The sequence below is a fragment of the Ovis canadensis genome, chromosome X, assembly GCF_042477335.2.
Source record: "Ovis canadensis isolate MfBH-ARS-UI-01 breed Bighorn chromosome X, ARS-UI_OviCan_v2, whole genome shotgun sequence".
In the NCBI taxonomy this organism is placed as follows: Eukaryota; Metazoa; Chordata; class Mammalia; order Artiodactyla; family Bovidae; genus Ovis; species Ovis canadensis.
The window spans coordinates 89,198,158-89,217,503 of NC_091727.1; the positions used below are offsets into that span (position 1 = coordinate 89,198,158).

The following is a 19,346-nucleotide window of genomic DNA, read 5'->3' on the forward strand; positions in this document are numbered from 1 at the left end:
CAGCTCAGCACCACTATCTTTCCAGTTGGCCCATCATTCAGAAACCTGAAATTCATACTCTCCTTTCAGCATGCTAACTCTTGCCACACATACATTAATCACCAACTCCTATTGATGCTACACACTTAACAGCTCTCAAATCTACCTCTATCCACAAGTGCCACTATCCCAGCCCAGGCCACACTTTCTCATCCACATTAATACAACAGCTCATAACTGGCTCCCTTGACCCCAATGTTGTTCACTCCCAATTATCCACACAATAGTCAGACTGACTTCTAAGGATTAGCTCTAACCATACCATCCTTTTGCTTGAAATCCATCTTTGTTTCCCTTTGGTCCACAGGATAAAACCCCACCCTTTAATGTGGGTTATAAGTTCTTCTGTTTTAATATCTAAGTCAAAGTTGCTGCACCCCTAAACTGTTTGCAGTGCTTCAAATACTCCATGAAATTTGGCCTTCATATATGAAACATTCCTGCCACTACAGTGACTGCATGGCAAACCCTGTTCAGCCCTCTTATCTTTCATTTTATCTCTTTCTAAAGTCTGGGCTAGTTCCCTTGCCATCTGCTCCCATAGAACTTGGTACTCCTCTTATCACAGCCCTGTCATTACTTCTTTATGTGGCTTCCTCCCCAGCTGGATGGTGAGCTCCTTGAAGGAAAGGTTAAGTCTATCTTGCTCATGACTATGTCCCAAGTACATACTCTGCTAAGTCACTTCAGTTGTGTCCAACTCTGTGCGACCCCATAGACGGCAGCCCACCAGGCTCCCCCGTCCCTGGGGTTCTCCAGGCAAGAACACTGGAGTGGGTTGCCATTTCCTTCTCCAATGCATGAAAGTGAAAAGTGAAAGTGAAGTCGCTCAGTTGTGTCCAAACCTCAGTGACCCCATGGACTGCAGCCTTCCCGGCTCCTCCATCCATGGGATTTTCCAGGCAAGAGTACTGGAGTGTGGTGCCATTGCCTTCTCTGTGTACATACCCTAGCAGGGGCTAAAGCAATGTTTGTTGAATGAATGAGCAACAAGCCCAGGTAAACTTGAGCCCTAGACATTTCAAAGAGGAAAGTAAATCATTAAAAATATCAATTTCTTAAAAAGTCAATTTTATGTATGTCACAGGATGTAACTGTTTTCTTTAAAAAGTAAAAAAAAAAATATAGTAACAGTATTCTGCTCTGGGCGGTGGATTATGGTTGATTTTTCCCTCTTTCTTCTACATAACCTTTTTACCAAGTTCTCTGTAATGAGTATGTCTTACTTTCAGGGTGGAAAAAATGTTATAAATTATAAACTACAAAGAACACTAGTATAAAATACTTTTACCACTTTTCCTCAAAACAAAGTGTCATATACAGTGAAATTTGATCACTGTTTTTTTCTTCACTTTGCTTGAAGGTGAATAACAAACAGCGTGATATCTCTGCCTTAATTAATACCAACAGAAGTATATATGTTGATAATGTAACCCAAGTTGCGAAAATCCATCACTGTCCGGGACCTGAAATGCAAGCAGTACTTTTCATACGTTTTAAAATTCTATAGCAGCTACTTTTAATAAGAATTTGGATTACGGTTTGATGCACACAAACTAAACTGCAACTTTATTTTATATCTGAAAATAAGCACAACAGAAGTTTTTATCCTTCTAAAACGTTCCACCAGATTTAGATGACTAGGACAGTCTCTTCTGCTCTGAAAGGTATGCGGTCTTCTCAATAGGAAAATAATGCTGTAAGAGAAAAGTAAAGCAGAGTTAAAACAACTTCAAAACTAGTACACGTACATCATACTTTGTTATACAAGAACTGACTGCAACAAATTTCTCAAACTATATACTGAATGCTACAATTAGTTTATTTTCAGTTTGCCAATATATCATCTTATTACAGTGAGGCATACAAAATATTGATATACTGTAACAAATACCATTATGCTGGCAATTTCTGAATAACAAAGGTAAATCCCATGCCCTGGAGAACTGCCCACAGAAATCAAGTTTTGTTAGTCTACTTATAATGTCGTGTGTACGTGCATATAATATGCATGCGTGTACTGCATTAAAGTTATACAGGGTAATATATAGGTATGTGTAATAATATACATGTATTATTATTATTGTATAAACTTATGTATTACCTTATATAAGTAATATATCAATTACATACACATATATAATACCTTGAATAAGGATTTTATTTTGTTTTTTCTGATGTAAGTCACTTTTCTTATTCATATAGTCCAAATCTCTATTTTGCAGTTTAATCAACTGAGCAAAGGTTAAGGGACTTACCCAAGCTCCCACTGTAAATAACAGGAAAACTAGGAATAAAGCCAGAATCTCCTGACACTCAGTTTAATGGTCTAGTATTCCACTCTTGCCCTTCTCCATAACTGAGGCTGGAAATTAACACCTCTTATTTGAGTAACACACTGCAATTTTCAAAGCATTTTCACATATGTTATATTGCTTCAGCTACACACACACACACACACACACACACACACACACACACACACACAAATATCTCAGCTAAATCAAGAACCTGAAAGGTTACTTGCCCACAGAAACACTAGTTAATGGCCTGAGTCTCCTGACTCTCAATCTAGTCCTCTACTCCTTGAGGAACACTCCTTTTCCCACAGATCATTTTATTCTCACTTGGTCCCTCACAATTACTCTGGGAGAAGGGAATCCAGGCCAAGGCTCGGGGATCTGTAAGTCTACACAAATGAAGTGAGGCCCACATAGTCCCTGGTGTGTGATTCTGGGATCCCCTTTCTGAACCTTTTCTAATACTACATTGTGTACCTTTGGGGAGCAGGAAGCTGAAACTAGGATTAGCTAGGATCTAGGATTGGATATGTCATGTAGTCAATACAACATGGAGGCCCATGGCCACTATTATACTTAGCAAGGGTGTCTATTATGGAGCTTCAGAATTAGGGCAAGCAGATTCTATTTCTGTTTCTATTCTATTTTTGTTTCCCTGAAGGGCTGAACTACATATACCAAATAGTATGGTACCCAAACAACCTAGAACATTTCTTGTCCACCTTCTTTCCATCCAAATGGTAATAATGACATTATTTCAGAAGCTGATACTCCTGTGGTCCAAACATTTGCAGGATAAAAAAAATAAGTATCAACTGAACCAAGATGAGGATAACAATCAAATGTCAAATACTTCAACTTTAAATCCTTGTCATTACCTATAGTCTCCTGGTCCTTTACGTCACCGTATCCTTCCTCATCCACTGCTGTTTCCAACATTTCAGTATCCCTCTTTCTGTGTTTCTTTCTGTGTTTCTTCAAACGCTTTAAAGCTCTGTTCAATCTTCTTTGTAAAAGACCAGCCCATTTGCTGTAATATTAAAAGTTCAAAGTGAAACTTTATTTCTCAACAGTGATAAAATAATAAATAACAACGGTGGGTTATAAGGAAAAGGTTATTTGGTAACATAACCCTTTACTGTGAGGAGACATTCCACGTCCAAGGGCAGAGAAGCCACAGCAAGACAGAAGGAGGGGCGAAATTGGGACCCAGAGACCCCAAAGAGACTGAGACAGAACTGTGTTGAGTATCTACTGAAGAGGTATGAGTCAGCAGTGGACTGCTGCAGCAACAGGGGCTCTGGGTGCAGTAGACCTGGCTATGGCATAAGCACTCTTGGAAGAAGTCGCCATTAACCCAACCATAGAGCCAGCAGAACTTACACAGGACTGGGGAAACAGACTCTTGGAGGGCACAAATAGAACTTTGTATGCACCAGGACCTAGGAGCAAGGAGCAGTGACCCCACAAGAGACTGATCCAGACTTGCCTGTGAGTGTCCAGGACTCTCCAGCAGAGGTGTGGGTCAGTGGTGGCCTGCTGCAGTGGTGGAGGCACTGAGTGTAGCAGTGTGTGCATGGGACCTTTTGAAGGAGGTCACCATTATCTTCATTACCTCCACCATAGTTTGGCCTCAGGTCAAATAATAGGGAGGGAATATAACACCACTCATCAACAGAAAATTGGATTAAAGATTTATTGAACATGGCCCTGCCCATCAGAACAAGATCCAATTTTCCCCTCAGTCAGTCTCTCCCATCATGAAGTTTCCAAAAGCCTCTTATCCTTCTCCATCAGAGGGCAGACAGAATGAAAACCACAATCACAGAAAACTAACAAATCTAATCACATGGACCATAGCCTTGTTTAACTCAATGAAACTATGAGCATTGCTGTGTAGGGCCACCCAAGACAGACAGGTCATGGTGGAGAGTTCTGACAAAACGTGGTCTACTGGAGAAGGGAAAGGCAAACCACTTCAGCAATGTCACCTTATGAACCCCATGAATAGTATGAAAAGGCAAAAAGATAGGACACTGAAAGATGAACTCCCCAGGTGGGTAGGTGCTTAATATGCTACTGGAGATCAGTGGATAAATAATTCCAGAAACAATGAAGAGATGGAGCCAAAGCAAAAACACCACCCAGTTGTGAATATAACTGGTGAGAGAAGCAAGGTCTGATGCTGTAAAGAGCAATACTGCATAGGAACCTGGAATCTTAGGTCCATGGATCAAGGCAAATTGGAACTGGTCAAACAGGAAATGGCAAGAGTGAACGTTGACATTTTAGGAATCGGCAAACTAAAATGGACTGGAATGGGAGAATTTGACTCAGATGACCATTATATCTACTACTGTGGGCAAGAATCCCTTGGGAGAAATGGAGTAGCCATCACAGTCAATAAAAGAGTCCAAAATGCAGTAATGACAAAATGATCTCTGTTTGTTTCCAAGGAAAACCATTCAGTATCACAGTAATCCAAGTCAATGACCTGACCAGTAATGCTGAAGAAGCTAAATGATTCTATGGAGACCTACAAGACCTTTTAGAATTAATACCCAAAAAAGATGTCACTTTCACTATAGCAGACTGGAATGCAAAAGTAGGAAGTTAAGAGACACCTGGAGTAACAGGCAAATTTGGCCTTGGAGTACAGAATGAAGCAGGGCTAAGGCTAATAGAGTTTGGCCAACAGAACACACTGATCATAGCAAATACTATCTTCCAACAACACAAGAGAAAACTTTACATGTGGACATCACCAGATGGCCAACACCGAAATGAGATTGATTATATTCTCTGTAGCCAAAGATGGAGAAGCTCTATACAGTCCACAAAAACAAGACCAGGAGCTGACTGTGGCTTAGATCATGATCTCCTTATTGCCAAATTCAGACTTAAATTGAAGAAAGTCGGGAAAATCACTAGACCATTCAGCTATGACCGAAATCAATCCCTTACGATTGTACAGTGGAAGTGGAAAATGAAACTTAAGGGACTAGATCTGACAGACAGAGTGCCTTATGAACTATGGGCGGAGATTTGTGACATTGTACAGAAGACAGGGATCAAGACCATCCACAAGAAAAAGAAATGCGAAAAAGCAAAATGGCTCTTTGAGGAGGCCTTACAAATCACTGTGAAAAGAAGAGAAGGGAAAAGCAAAGGAGAAACGGAAAGATATACCCATTTGATTGCAGAGTTCAACGAATAGCAAGGAGATATAAGAAAGCCGTCCACAGTAATCAATGCAAAGAAATAGAGGAAAACAATAGAATGGGAAACACTAGAGATCTCTTCAAGAAAATTAGAGATACCAAGGGAATATTTCATGCAAAGATGGGCTCAATAAAGGACAGAAATGGTATGGACCTAACAGAGGCAGAAGATATTAAGAAGAGGTGGCAAGAATACACAGAAGATCTGTATAAAAAAGATCTTCATGACCCAGATAATCACGACGGTGTGATGACTCACCTAGAGCCAGATATCCTGGAATGTGAAGTCAAGTGGGCCTTAGGAAGCATCACTACGAACAAAGCTAGTGGAGGTGATGGAATTCCAGTTGAGCTATTTCAAATCCTGAAAGATGTTGCTGTGAAAGTGCTGCACCCAATATGCCAGCAAATTTGAAAAACTCAGCAGTGGCCACACTGGAAAATGTCAGTTTTCATTCCAATCCCAAAGAAAGGCAATGTCAAAGAATGCTCAAACTACTGCACAATTGCACTCATCTCACACACTAGTAAAGTAATGCTCAAAATTCTCCAAGCCAGGCTTCAACAACACGTGAACCGTGAACTTCCAAATGTTCGAGCTGGATTTAGAAAAGGCAGAGGAACCAGAGATCAAACTGCCAACATCTGCTGGAATATCGAAAAAGCAAGAGAGTTCCAGAAAAATATCTATTTCTGCTTTATTGGCTATGCCAAAGCCTTTGACTGTGTGGAACACAATAAACTGGAAAATTCTGCAAGAGATGGAAATACCAGACCACGTGACCTGTCTCTTGAGAAATCTGTATGTAGAACTGAACATGGAATAGCAGACTAGTTCCAAATCACGAAAGAAGTACGGCAAGGCTGTATACTGTCACCCTGCTTATTTAGCTTCTAGGCAGAGTAAATCATGAGAAACACTGGGCTGGATGAACCACAAGCTGGAATCAAGATTGCCAGGAGAAATAACAATAACATCAGATACTCAGATGACACCACTCATATGGCAGAAAGTGAAGAAGAACTAAAGAGCCTCTTGATGAAAGAGAAAAAGGAGAGTGAAAAAGTTGGCTTAAAGCTCAATATTCAGAAAACTAAGATCATGGCATCCGGTCCCATCACTTCAGAGCAAATAGATGGGGAAACATTGGAGACAGTGATAGACTTTATTTTGGGGAGCTCCCAAATCACTGCAGATGGTGACTGCAACCATGAAAATAAAAGACGCTTGCTCCTTGGAAGAAAAATTATGACCAATCTAGACAGCATATTAAGGAGCTGAGACATTACTTTGCCAATAAAGGTCTGTCTAGTTATGGTTTTTCCAGTAGTCATGTATGGATGTGAGAGTTGGACCATAAAGAAAGCTGAGCACTGAAGAATTGATGCTTTTGAACTGTGGTGTTGGAGAAGACTCTTGAGATTCCCTTGGACAGCAAAGAGATCCAACAAGTCTATCCTAAAGGAAATCAGTCCTGGGTGTTCACTGGAAGGACTGATGTTGAAGCTGAAACTCCAATACTTTGGCCACCTGATGCGAAGAACTGATTCATTGGAAAAGACCCTGATGCTGGGAAAGATTGAAGGTGGGAGGAGAAGGGGACAACAAAGGATGAGATGGTGGGATGGCATCACCATCTCAATGGACATGAGTTTGAGTAAGCTCTGGGAGTTGGTGATGGACAGGGAGGCCTGGCATGCTGCAATCCATGGGGTCACAAAGAGTCAGACACGACTGAGCGACTGACCTGAACTGCACCTTTTTTATGGAGTGTGACTTTCTATCTTGGATACTTTTATATATTTTTATTAGACTATGTGCCCCTTGAAAGCACACACCATGATCTGATTCACCTTTTTGCCCTTCATAGCACCCAACAGAAGGCCTGGAATCAATATATTCTTGAATGAATTTTAAGTTCTTTTTTTTTTTTTCTCACTAACAGAATGAATTTTAAGGTCATTTTTTTTTTTCTCACTGACAAACTGTTTATTGAATTTTGCAGCAATATGAGGTGTCTCTTATTGTATCTTAGAATCTCAAGATTCAGAGAGGTGGTAAAGTGGCATTGGTGGAATTTGGGACTCTGATCTCCCAGAAGTACCTGCCACTCTACCCCTGATTCCTCAATGGCTGCCAGGTGGATCACCCCTCCACTGGAGCCATCCTGCTCCATTTCCAAAGTGAGAGCACTAGCAGTGAACTACAGGCATTCTTCCTTGGTCATGCCTTCCTTTTGGGTAGCACTGACACAGCCAAAGATATAGGAGCTCCCGGAGCCCCCAGTGGCAAAGGACTGTTGTACTATCATACTCCTCATGGGCACTGAGTACACCTACCCCCCTTCTTGGGGGTTCCAGCCGGCAATGATTATTTCTGTCATCAGGTCTTCTTGGTATCAGTAACACATTTCCTTAAAGAGGCTGGCTGCCATGTATACCAGCAGAGGCTCATTCAGCTCAATGCTGCAGAAACCAAGCTGATAAGTGACTCCATCAGCTACTGCCTGGGTATCAGCTGCTGAGCCTGAGTGGCAGCAGAAAATACAGTCATGAATAGGGGTTGTGAAACATGGTCACAAACAGGGGTCAGCTTGTCACTCACTCGATAGGTGATGTATGACCCAGTGGTTGATCTGCAGTCAGTTCCTAGAACCACCCCCTCAGCAAACTGCATGACCGTGACAGTGGTCCCTGTGGAAACTTCCCTGTTTTCCCAGTCAGAGGCAATGGCTTCAGGCCCCTAGGATGGTGCCTGCCCGGCTCCCCAGGGAACACTAAGGTGGTCGCCATCTTCCTCTCCCGGTATTGCCCAAATTTTAAGTTCTTGAATGATATAATGAGATGAAATAATGCTGTTTTAGGGAGACAAGCCTGGCTGGATGTAACAGGGTGAATTAGAAGGAGCGTAGATGAGGAATCCATGTATATGTCCAAATTAGCTTGGCAAACATCCTTACTCACTCCCTCCATGTGAAAGGCACAGCCATACTTTCCTACTGAAGTACCAGGGAAGTTCTCCAGGACCTAACTCTTAGCCATCTTCCAAACTCCACTTGCAGCCCAATTCCAGTTATTGTCTCTCTTGTGTAAATTATTTGGATTGGATGCATCATCTCAATGTTCTCCTCAGTTTCCAATTCTGCATTTGCATTTGAATGCCAGCTAGCTTCCTGTTACAGACTGAATGTTTGTGTTCCTAAAATTCATGTTGAAGCCCTAGCTCCCAGTATGGTTGCATTTGAAGACAGTACCTCTAGGGAATACTTAAGGCTCAATCAAGTCATAAAGGTGGGGTGCTGATCAGTAAAATTAATGTCAGTATAAAAATAATAAATTTTTGTTTTACTAAAAATCAGAGTGCCTGCTCATCTTACTCTCACACACATCATGGAAAGGCCATGTGAGCACACAAAGAGAAGGTGGCCATCTGCAAACCAGGAGGAGAGCCCTCACCAGAAACCAAATCAGCTGGCATCTTGATCACTGACTTCTAGCCTACAGAACCTTGAGAAAATAAATGCCTATTGTTTAAGCCAACTGTGGTATTTTGCTATGACAGCACTGGAAGACTAATACATTATGCCCTTCTTTTGCACCTCGGGAAACCACTTACTTATTACGACAGCAGGTGACAACAGGACTAGGCCTGGACTAAGCTGTGACTATCAAATATGAGAAGAGGTGAATCCCCAATTCATCCCAAAGGAAACCAAAAAAAAAAATGACAGGGAGTCTAAAAGAATAGAATTACATATTAAAGATAAAGGAAAGTAAATAGTCACAGATGATTCCCAGGATTCTAGCCTGAGAGACAAAAGAAATCACTGATAGAAATGAATAGGTGTCAAGGGGAGATGATTTGGGAGAAAAGTCTAGTTTTGCACACATTGCATTAAATGCAGTTAGAAATACAAAACAGGTAGAGGTGATTTCAGGATGTATGAGTCATTTATCCAGAGAAACCCAGAACACTATGTTCAAAAAGGACTTCAGAAATTAACTCAATTCTCTACTCTAATATTATGAGAAAATCAACATCAAAAGAAGCTCACTATAAAATTGGTAGTAAAGGCAGAACTAGAACAAAGATCTTTTAAAATACTCTTCCTGCTACATACTTGTAATATTTTCTGATAGATAAGAATAAGGCTTTGGGAGAACACCACAGTTGGGAAAACAAAGAAAACCAAACTGAGGTGGATCAGAATGGGAAGGGGAACAATGAAATCCAAGGAAGGAAACTTTCAAAAAGGGAGCAGTCAACAGTGTACTTATGTGATAAAAATGTCAAGTCAGATGGAAATTCAGAAAAGGTCACTGCATTTTGCAATGAGGTTATTAGTTACTTGGCAACAAATTCTTCCTTTTAATAGTACCTAATATCCTAGAATTTTCTTAAATGCTGCCCTTGGAGTCCTTGCAATAAGAACACCTCGGACATATAATCCGCATATAATGAGGTTCTCTTATTATTTCAATAACTAAATTACCTTTAATGGGGTCCAATAAGAACTGGTGTTATGTGAATTTCAAATCTATAGTGACTCATGTTCAAGAAGGGTTCCAGTTGCTCACTTTCTCATCTGATCATATTTTATCAAAGTTCTTAGAGCCCAGCAATACTTTTTATAGACTCTATTTCCTTTCTTTGAATTCATGTCTATAATCCTAGGAACTTCAAACCTTTCAGCAGTTGGCTAATTACTGCATAAACCTTTCCAAAATAACATTACTAATTATACTGTACAGTATAATGAGACAAACAAACATGGGGATTTGAAAATATAAATGCTCATTTTTAAAATTCAATGGGTCATGATTTTTAGGCAGTTTTTGGCATATTTATTCCCAATTCTTTACCTCCCATTCTATGAAAGTAAGTGGTAATAAGACTGTCTACATAATGAAAACCACATTATAATACAGAGAATCACTCAGCAGGATTTGTCTAAATGTAGAAATTTTCAGTAGCAGCCATCTGGCAAGCAGCAACACTGAAAGAGTATGGGGGATGTGCTATTTACATCATCTGTGTATCAGATGATCTACAATCTTAAAAAACACTGTTTTATTAGTTGAAAGAAACATAGTCTTGTCATTTTCACACTGAGTGCTGAATTTTCTTAATTTGAGGTTACAAATTCAATCTGATAGGAAGAAAAAGAACATGAAAATACATTTCATCTGATTTGAACAGGCATTGCATTACAGTGTTTGAATCTTTCCCCTTGCCAAAGCTATGTATACACTCAAGTATCATATCCCTATATAATAAACAGATGTTTAACTGGCATATAAATACAGATTAAACTTTATATAAAAACAGGTAAATATTAGAAGCTAAATTCGCACTTGAAACTACTGTTCTTGGCACTCTACAACTGTAACAGGAATAATTCAGCCACTCGCCTTCTCTCTCACTCTAGACCCCCACCTGCTTCCTTTTGTCCCAATCCACCTGATATTTTTGCTTTTCATCTCTATGTAAGTCTTAAGTCTACCAGTGACACTTAAACCTAATGAAGCTTCTGATCCCTATTAATGAGAATAAAAATAGATCTTACATAACCTTTGAGGACATAATGAATTTCAAAATGCATCTTATATATAAGTTAATAAGTCTATCCCTAGCAAATTCTTAGAAAGCTTTTCACTAATATTCTCTGCTCCCTATTGTATATGTGAACCAGTTCAAACTAGCTTCTCTGTTTACATTTGAACTCAAGTCAAGTAGAAGTAAACTACACACACAAAATAAGTAAACTACAGATTCAGTTATAGATTATTAAAGGGGCAAAGTTCAGCCACTCTTGCTAAGAAATGACAGGCATTTAAGGGGTCTACATTATTAGGGAGACTACATCTGAATGTAATGAATTCTGTGGGGGAGCCCCCTTCCCACCTAGCCCAAATGTTGTTCTCCCTTCAGAAATTTAGCTCAAATAGCATCTCCATCATGGAGCCCACCTGCTCTCTTCCATTCAACCTGATCCCCAATGCCTCAGAACTTTTACAAGTCACTGTCACCACTCATTTTAATCCTTAATTATATTCCACCTTTTATTGTTCTTAGTGTGTCATGATTGGGATTTATTTTAAGGTATATTAATTCCTCAAAATGAAAATCCATCTCTTAAGACATTTCTGTATCCTAATATCTAGCATAAGTAGTGACCGAATATGGTCAATTGTAGAAAGCATGAATTAGACATTAAAAACGAAATGCATTTGTCTTTGGAAAGTGACTATTCTCTTTACATAAACTGCTTTCATTTCTCCCCTCTCTTCATATTATTTCTTATTTTTCATCCCTCCAACTCTTGCAGGTTGTTAGCTCCTTAGGTTGGGGCTTTCCTGGTAGCCTAGATGGTAAAGAATCCTCCTGCAATGCAAGAGACCTAGGTTCAATCCCTGGGTTGGGAAGATACCCTGGAGGAGAGCATGGCAATCCACTCCAGTATTCTTGCCTGGAGAGTCTCCATGGACAGAGAAGCCTGGCGGGCTACAGTCCATGGGGTCATAAAGAGTTAGATATGACTGAGCTACTAAGTACAACATAGCTCTCCTTAGGTTGCTGGTGGTTGTTTAGTTACTAAGTCATGTCTGACTCTTTGAGACCCCATGGACTGTATCCTGCCAGGCTTCTCTGTCCATGGGATTCTCCAGGCAAGAATAATGGAGTGGGTAGCCATTCCCTTCTCCAGGGGGAATCTTCTCTGAGATGGAAAACAGAAAGTGAGTTAATGGGATAGCTCTAAAAAGACACCTTGCCCCCAAAAGAAGGATTTAGCAGACTTTGGCCTTCATTTAAACTCCTTGTTTGCTATCAAGGATAGGATCTGTAGTCTAACACAATGATTGCCTTTGACTCTAAAATCAGCTTATCAGGAAAAACTGCCAGTGCCCCATCCACCCTCAGCCATCCATTGTTCCTGAAACTTCAGCTAAGCAGCAAGCTGAAACTGACACCTGCTCTGAGGCTGCAATGAACAGCTCAGGACAACTGAAGGTACCTACTACTATATTACACAAAATAGTAAAATAAGTAAGTAAATAAATAAATCATAGTAAACCAAAGTTTATAGTGTTCAATATATACATGCTACTCACATTGTTTAAGTCTCTCAAGCAGTTTGTTTATTATCTAAAAAGAAGAATATATATTCCTATCAAGGGATAATCCTCTGGAATTCATTTTAGAGAAAAATCCAGTGTACTTTAACATCCCCATACCTTGGCAGAGGAACACTAGGAGGGGCCATAACAGAGGTATTATACAAGGCAGAATATATCAGACACTCTATAAATTGCTTGGCAAAATGCTAGCTCTGATGCTGTAAGAGCAATATTGCATAGGAACCTGGAATGTTAGGTCTATGAATCAAGGCAAATTGGAACTGGTCAAACAGGAAATGGCAAGAGTAAACGTTGACATCTTAGGAATCCGCGAACTACAATGGACTGGAATGGGTGAATTTAACTCAGGTGACCATTATATCTACTACTGTGGGTAGGAATCCCTCAGGAAAAATGGAGTAGTCATCATAGTCAACAAAAGAGTCCAAAATGCAGTACTTGGATGCAATCTCAAAAAAGACAGAATGATCTCTGTTCGTTTCCAAGGCAAACCACTCAATATCATGGTAATCCAAGTCTATGTCCCAACGAGTAATGCTGAAGAGCTGAAGCTTAATGGTTCTATGAAGACCTACAAGACCTTTTAAAACTAACACCCAAAAAAGATGTCCTTTTCATTATAGGGGACTGGAATGCAAAAGTAGGAAGTCAAGAATCACCTGGAGTAACAGGCAAATTTGGCTTTGGAGTACAAAATAAAGCAGGGCTAAGACTTACAGAGTTTTGCCAAGAGAATGCACTGGTCATAGCAAACACCCTCTTCCAACAACACAAGAGGAGACTCTACACATGGACATCACAAGACGGTCAACATCGAAATCAGATTGATTATATTCTTTGCAACCAAAGATGGAAAAGCTTTATACAATCTCCAAAAACAAGACTGGGAGCTGAATGTGGCTTAGATCATGAACTCCTTATTGCCAAATTCAGACTTAAATTGAAGAAAGTCGGGAAAATCACTAGACCATTCAGCTATGACCTAAATCAATCCCTTACGGTTATACAGTGGAAGTGGGAAATAATACTTAAGAGACTAGATCTGATAGAGTGCCTGATGAACTATGGATGGAGGTTCATGACATTGCACAGGAGACAGGGATCAAGACCATCCACAAGAAAAAGAAATGCAAAAAAGCAAAATGGCTCACTGAGGAGGCCTTAAAAATCACTGTGAAAAGAAGAGAAGGGAAAAGCAAAGGAGAAACGGAAAGATATACATACCCATTTGAACGCAGATTTCCAAAGAAGAGCAAGTAGAGATAAGAAAGCCATCCTCAGTGATCCGTGCCAAGAAATACAGGAAAACAACAGAATGGGAAAGACTAGAGATCTCTTCAAGAAAATTAAGAGATACTAAGGGAACATTTCATGAAAAGAAAATCTCAATAAAGGACAGAAATGGTATGGACCTAACAGAAGCAGAAGATATTAAGAAGAACTGGCAAGAATACATGCTTGGGGCTGGTGCACTGGGACAACCCAGAGGGATGGTACGGAGAGGGAGGAGGGAGCAGGGTTCAGGATGGGGAACACGTGTATACCTGTGGCGGATTCATGTTGATGTATAGCAAAACCAATACAATATTGTAAAGTAATAAAAAAAATTAATCTTAATAAATTAAAGAAAAAAAAGAAAAAGAACACACAGAAGAAATATACAAAAACGATCTTCACAAACCAGATAATCATGATGGTGTGATCACTCACCTAGAGCCAGACATCCTAGAATGCAAAGTCAAGTGGGCCTTAGGAAGCACCACTTGGAACAAAGCTAGTGGAGACGATGGAATTCCAGTTGAGCCATTTCAAATCCTAACAGATTGCTGTGAAAGTGCAGCACTCAATATGCCAGCAAATTTGGAAAACTCAGCAGTGGCCTCAGGCCTGGAAAAGGTCAGTTTTCATTCCAATCCCAAAGAAAGGCAATGCCAAAGAATGCTCAAACTACTGCACAACTGCACTCATTTCACACGCTAGTAAAGTAATGCTCAAACTTTTCCAACCAGGCTTCAACAACACGTGAATTGTGAACTTCCAGATGTTCAAGCTGGTTTTAGAAAAGGCAGAAGAACTGGAGATAAAATTGCCAACATCCGTTCGATCATCAAAAAAGCAAGAGAGTTCCAGAAAAACATCTATTTCTACTTCATTGACTATGCCAAAGCCTTTGACTGTGTGGATCACAATAAACTGTGGAAAATTCTGAAAGAGATGGGCATACCAGAACACCTGACCTGCCTCCAGAGAAATCTGTATGCAGGTCAGGAAGCAACAGTTAGAACTGGACGTGGAACAACAAACTGGTTCCCAATAAGAAAGGGAGTATGTCAAGTCTGTATATTGTCACCCTGTTTATTTAACTTATATACAGAGTACATCATGAGACATGCCGGGCTGGATGAAGCACAAGCTGGAATCAAGATTGCCAGGAGAAACATCAATGACCTCAGATATGCAGATGACACAACCCATACGGCAGAAAGCAAAGAGGAACTAAAGAGCCTCTTGATGAAAGAGAAAGAGGACAGTGAAAATGTTGGCTTAAAGCTCAATATTCAGAAAACTAAGATCATGGCATCTGGTCCCATCACTTCATGACAAATAGATGGGGAAACAGTGGAAACAGTGATAGACTGTTTTGGGGGGCTCCCAAATCACTGCAGATGGTAACTGCAGCCATGAAAATAAAAGACACTTACTCCTTGGAAGAAAAGTTATGACCAACCTAGACAGTATATTAAAGAGCAGATAAAAAAAAAAAAAGAGCAGAGATATCACTTTGCCAACAAAGGTATGTGTAGTAAGGCTATGGTTTTTCCAGTAGTCATGTATGGATGTGAGAGTTGGACCATAAAGAAAGCTGAGCACTGAAGAACTTATGCTTTTGAACTGTGGTGTTGGAGAAGACTCTTGAGAGTCCCTTGGTCTGCAAGGAGATCCAAGCAGTCCATCCTAAAGTAGATCGGTCCTGAGTGTTCATTGGAAGGACTGATATTGAAGCTGGAACTCCCAATACTTTGGCCACCAGATGCAAAGAACTGACTCATTTGAAAAGACCCTTATGTTGGGAAAGATTGAAGGCGGGAGAAGGGGACGACAGAGGATGGGATGATTGGATGTCATCACCGACTCAATGGACATGAATTTGGGTAAACTCCGGGAGTTGTTGATGGACAGGGAGGCCTGTTGTACCGCAGTCCATGGGGTCACAAAGAGTCAGACATGACTGACTGAACTGAACTGAATCCTAGCCACCTATTTCTAAGAAATAATATTTCAGTTTTACTCATGGGTTTTCTTTTACATGAACACAAGCTCTCAAGGGAAGATGAAAGTATCAAAGATTCTACCCCTATTCCCATTCACCTGTGAAAAGAAACAAAAGAAATAAGCCTAGGAATAGAGATAACTCACTCAGTATAGGAAACTAAGTAAAAACTGAGAAAAAAATTGACAGTTATATGCAAACTGGAAAAGCTGAAAGAAAGGCTGTGATCCAACAGTGTCTTCAAATTTGTCTGAGAAAGTTATGAAAGCATGAGAACTTTTAAATCAATATACAACTGCCTTCCAGGCTAGCCATCTCCAACCACTGTATTCCTTTGTTTGTTCAAATACTCATTTATTCAACAAAAATATATTAAGCATCCACTGTATCTGAGGCACTTTGCTATAAATTGAAAATACAATGAGGAAGATGACAGATTCACTAGACTTAAAAAAAAGGTACAGAAAAGAAAAAAGACAGAATCTTTATGCAAAATAAGGTAACGTGTATAGTCTAAATCTTCCAGTGAAATCTAACTCGAATAGAAACATAAAATATGCTTAATCTTCAACAGGCATTTTATCAGAAAATTTAATAGGTACTTGTTCTCAGGGTTGTGCTAGTGCCAACCTTGCACTTGCACAAACCTGACAGTGAGCACCTCACTCACTCCATCTTGTCCTGGCCCTGCTCTCTACCTCTACACACACTCTGTCTCAGTAGGCGGGAAGCTGTTTCAAAAAAAAAAAAAAAAAACTTACAAGCATCATGCCAACAGCCCACTGGGATTTTGATAAGAAATCTGATACAAATTGGCTTGAAGTCAGATCAAGGCTTTCAAACCCAATAGTAGATGACCATCTATTATATGGAGAGTAGCGCTTCTGGGAATCCTTCTGATTTGCAGTTAACCACCTCTACTCCACATACCCTCACCTCGCTGATTTATTTTTCCTTTCAATTGGGATTTTGTTTTGTTTGATGAGGGAATGTACAAATTAGGACATGCAAGAGGATGTCTTAAATGGGTGGAAAAATTAAAATAGCATGCATTAAGAAATATTCTGGTAACTTAACTTTTTCCCAAGCTACCTTGTTAAGCAAAATGGACCGAAACGTAATCCCTGTACTTTTGAAGCTATGAATGAATGTGTCTACACAGGAATGCTCAAGTATACTCAGCAATTGGCAAATAAAAGTTGTTTGCTTACCTCCTCCAGCAAAAAGAGCAGCAATAAATGGGCAGACATCCCAGGAATATCATGCTCATCACACCAAACCCAAACATCCGGAACATCTGTGTAGGCTCTGGTGGTTTAATTATATCCTGTTACTTTTATGACTTAAGCAAGAGAAGCAAATCTGAGCTCTTTCATAAAGTCTTTATTTAAAAAACTATTAGTTAATAAAGTAAAATGAGATATTCTTACATGGCAGGTAAATATCATTGGTACTCTATAAACAGCAGGAGTTTATGAAATGTTCTAGGAACACAACTAAAGGTTCAGTTTGTGTGTTCTCTCCAATGGACATGATTTAGCAACTGAACAACAACCCCAAAGGAAGCCTTAACAAAACAATCCTGTTTCTGTTAATATACTAGATTATTACTATTCAGACTATATATGTTTCTTCCTGTGATGTAAGCATGTTTTTTCCTTGGCCATATGTTATACATTCTTGAATACTCAGGGAGTGAATCAATCTATGAATAGCTAACTTGATAAAGGAATGGTTTCTTAAATGTTTACTTCTAAATATAAAACATTATATTAAATGAAAAATCAAGAATTTGTAGGTGATTAAGTATATTTTATTCTTATATTCATTGGGAAATGCATTCTAATATGATTGGGGGATTGTAAGTCATGGTTCAATTTTTCCCTCTACAAGAATCAAATGTTTTTTTCACACATAATATAAAGACTAAATCAATGAATGAATTATAACACCATGTGACACTGTTAAAACTGTAATACTATATTCACGATAGAGTTTAGGTTTATATCATTAATACTAGATGCTCAACAATTGAATGCAGAGAAGGCAATGGCAACCCACTCCAGTACTCTTGCCTGGAAAATCCCATGGGCGGAGGAGCCTGATAGGCTGCAGTCCATGAGGTCGCATAGAGTCGGACACGACTGAAGTGACTTAGCAACAGCAGCAGCAGCAACAATTGAATGGGGCCTATATTAACCTAAGACACTGTTCTGTATGCATTTTTAGTACCATTTGTTAGTGCTTAATCATATCAATCAAATATATCCATCAAGGGACCAACTGGTAGTATGTCCCCACTATCCAAATGAAGGAGCAAAAGCAGATGGTCTGGTGCTCAAAACATTGTAAAGAAAAAAAAAAATCTTAAGAGGAGAATCTAATTCATAAACAAAATAACAAAGAAAGAAACTGATCAACAGACTTAACAAGAAACATTCAATTTACTGTTACATACTGAGATGTTGAAGAAAAAGATAAATGAGAAGAATTCTACTCAGGAAGAGAAGGTGGGAAGAGAAAGTAAGCTAAGGCATGCCTGACTGGTATTGTCTCCCAGGCACATGGATGGTTACATCTCGTAAAGCCTGTGATCTGTGGGAGAAGACAGTGACTAAAACAAACTCAAAATGCAACAGTTAGGACTTCCCTGGTGGTCAAGTGATTAAGGGGCTTCCCCGTTGGATCAGCAGTAAAGAATCCACCTGTAAGGCAGGAGATGCAGGAGATGCGAGTTGGATCCTGGGTAGGGAAGATCCCTGGAGGAGGAAATGGCTACCCACTCCAGTATTCTTGCCGGGAAAATCCCATGGACAGAGGATCCTGGTGGGCTACAGCCCATGGGATCACAAAAGGTCAGACACAACTGACTGAGCAACTGAGCATGCAGGCACCAGCGGTTAAGACTCCATTCTTCCAATGCAGGGCATGTGGATTTGATCCCTGTTCAGAAACTAACATCCCACATGCCACTTGGCCGAAAAATTGTAATAAATACAACAACAAAAACCCGCCATAGTCACACCTAAGAACTAAGCAGAAACAGCTCATGAATAGAGGTCTCCAGGCCTTTCTATAGATGGTAGTATTGCTCTAGGGCTGGGAGCCTCCTTTAAGGGTTAAGCTAAGAGATCCAACAGTAAACATATGCCATTGTGACCTGTTTATTCAATTTTAAAAAACAGAAATATAATAAATGTAAAAGGATTAACTTACTGTCTCTCAGCGGGGCAAAACAGCTAACCGTAGTGGTCTTGAGTGAAGAATAACAGCATTTGTATTTCAAACATTCATCCTTGCTAAGATCTTGCCCCTGCTTGCAAGGCTTTAGCACCTGACCCTCCACTGGAACGCATGCTTTTAGAAACAAAATGC

General features: G+C 39.8%; 1 protein-coding gene and 1 pseudogene across 1 annotated transcript in view; both read right to left on the reverse strand.

Moving 5' to 3' along the window:
• Nucleotides 1-1,580: 1,580 nt before the first annotated feature.
• The window catches only part of FMR1NB (FMR1 neighbor), a 54,320-nt gene continuing 36,554 nt past the window's right edge, over nt 1,581-19,346 (reverse strand). The window contains exons 3-6 of the mRNA XM_070290612.1: nt 19,188-19,328; nt 17,183-17,279; nt 3,218-3,369; nt 1,581-1,736 (exon numbers count right to left, since the gene is read on the reverse strand). Of these exons, the coding sequence (XP_070146713.1) occupies nt 1,720-1,736; nt 3,218-3,369; nt 17,183-17,279; nt 19,188-19,328 (407 nt within the window). The 3' untranslated portion in view covers nt 1,581-1,719. The remainder of the gene's footprint in view (nt 1,737-3,217; nt 3,370-17,182; nt 17,280-19,187; nt 19,329-19,346) is intronic.
• On the reverse strand, nt 7,608-9,038 carry LOC138930098 (proteasome subunit beta type-6 pseudogene; annotated as a pseudogene).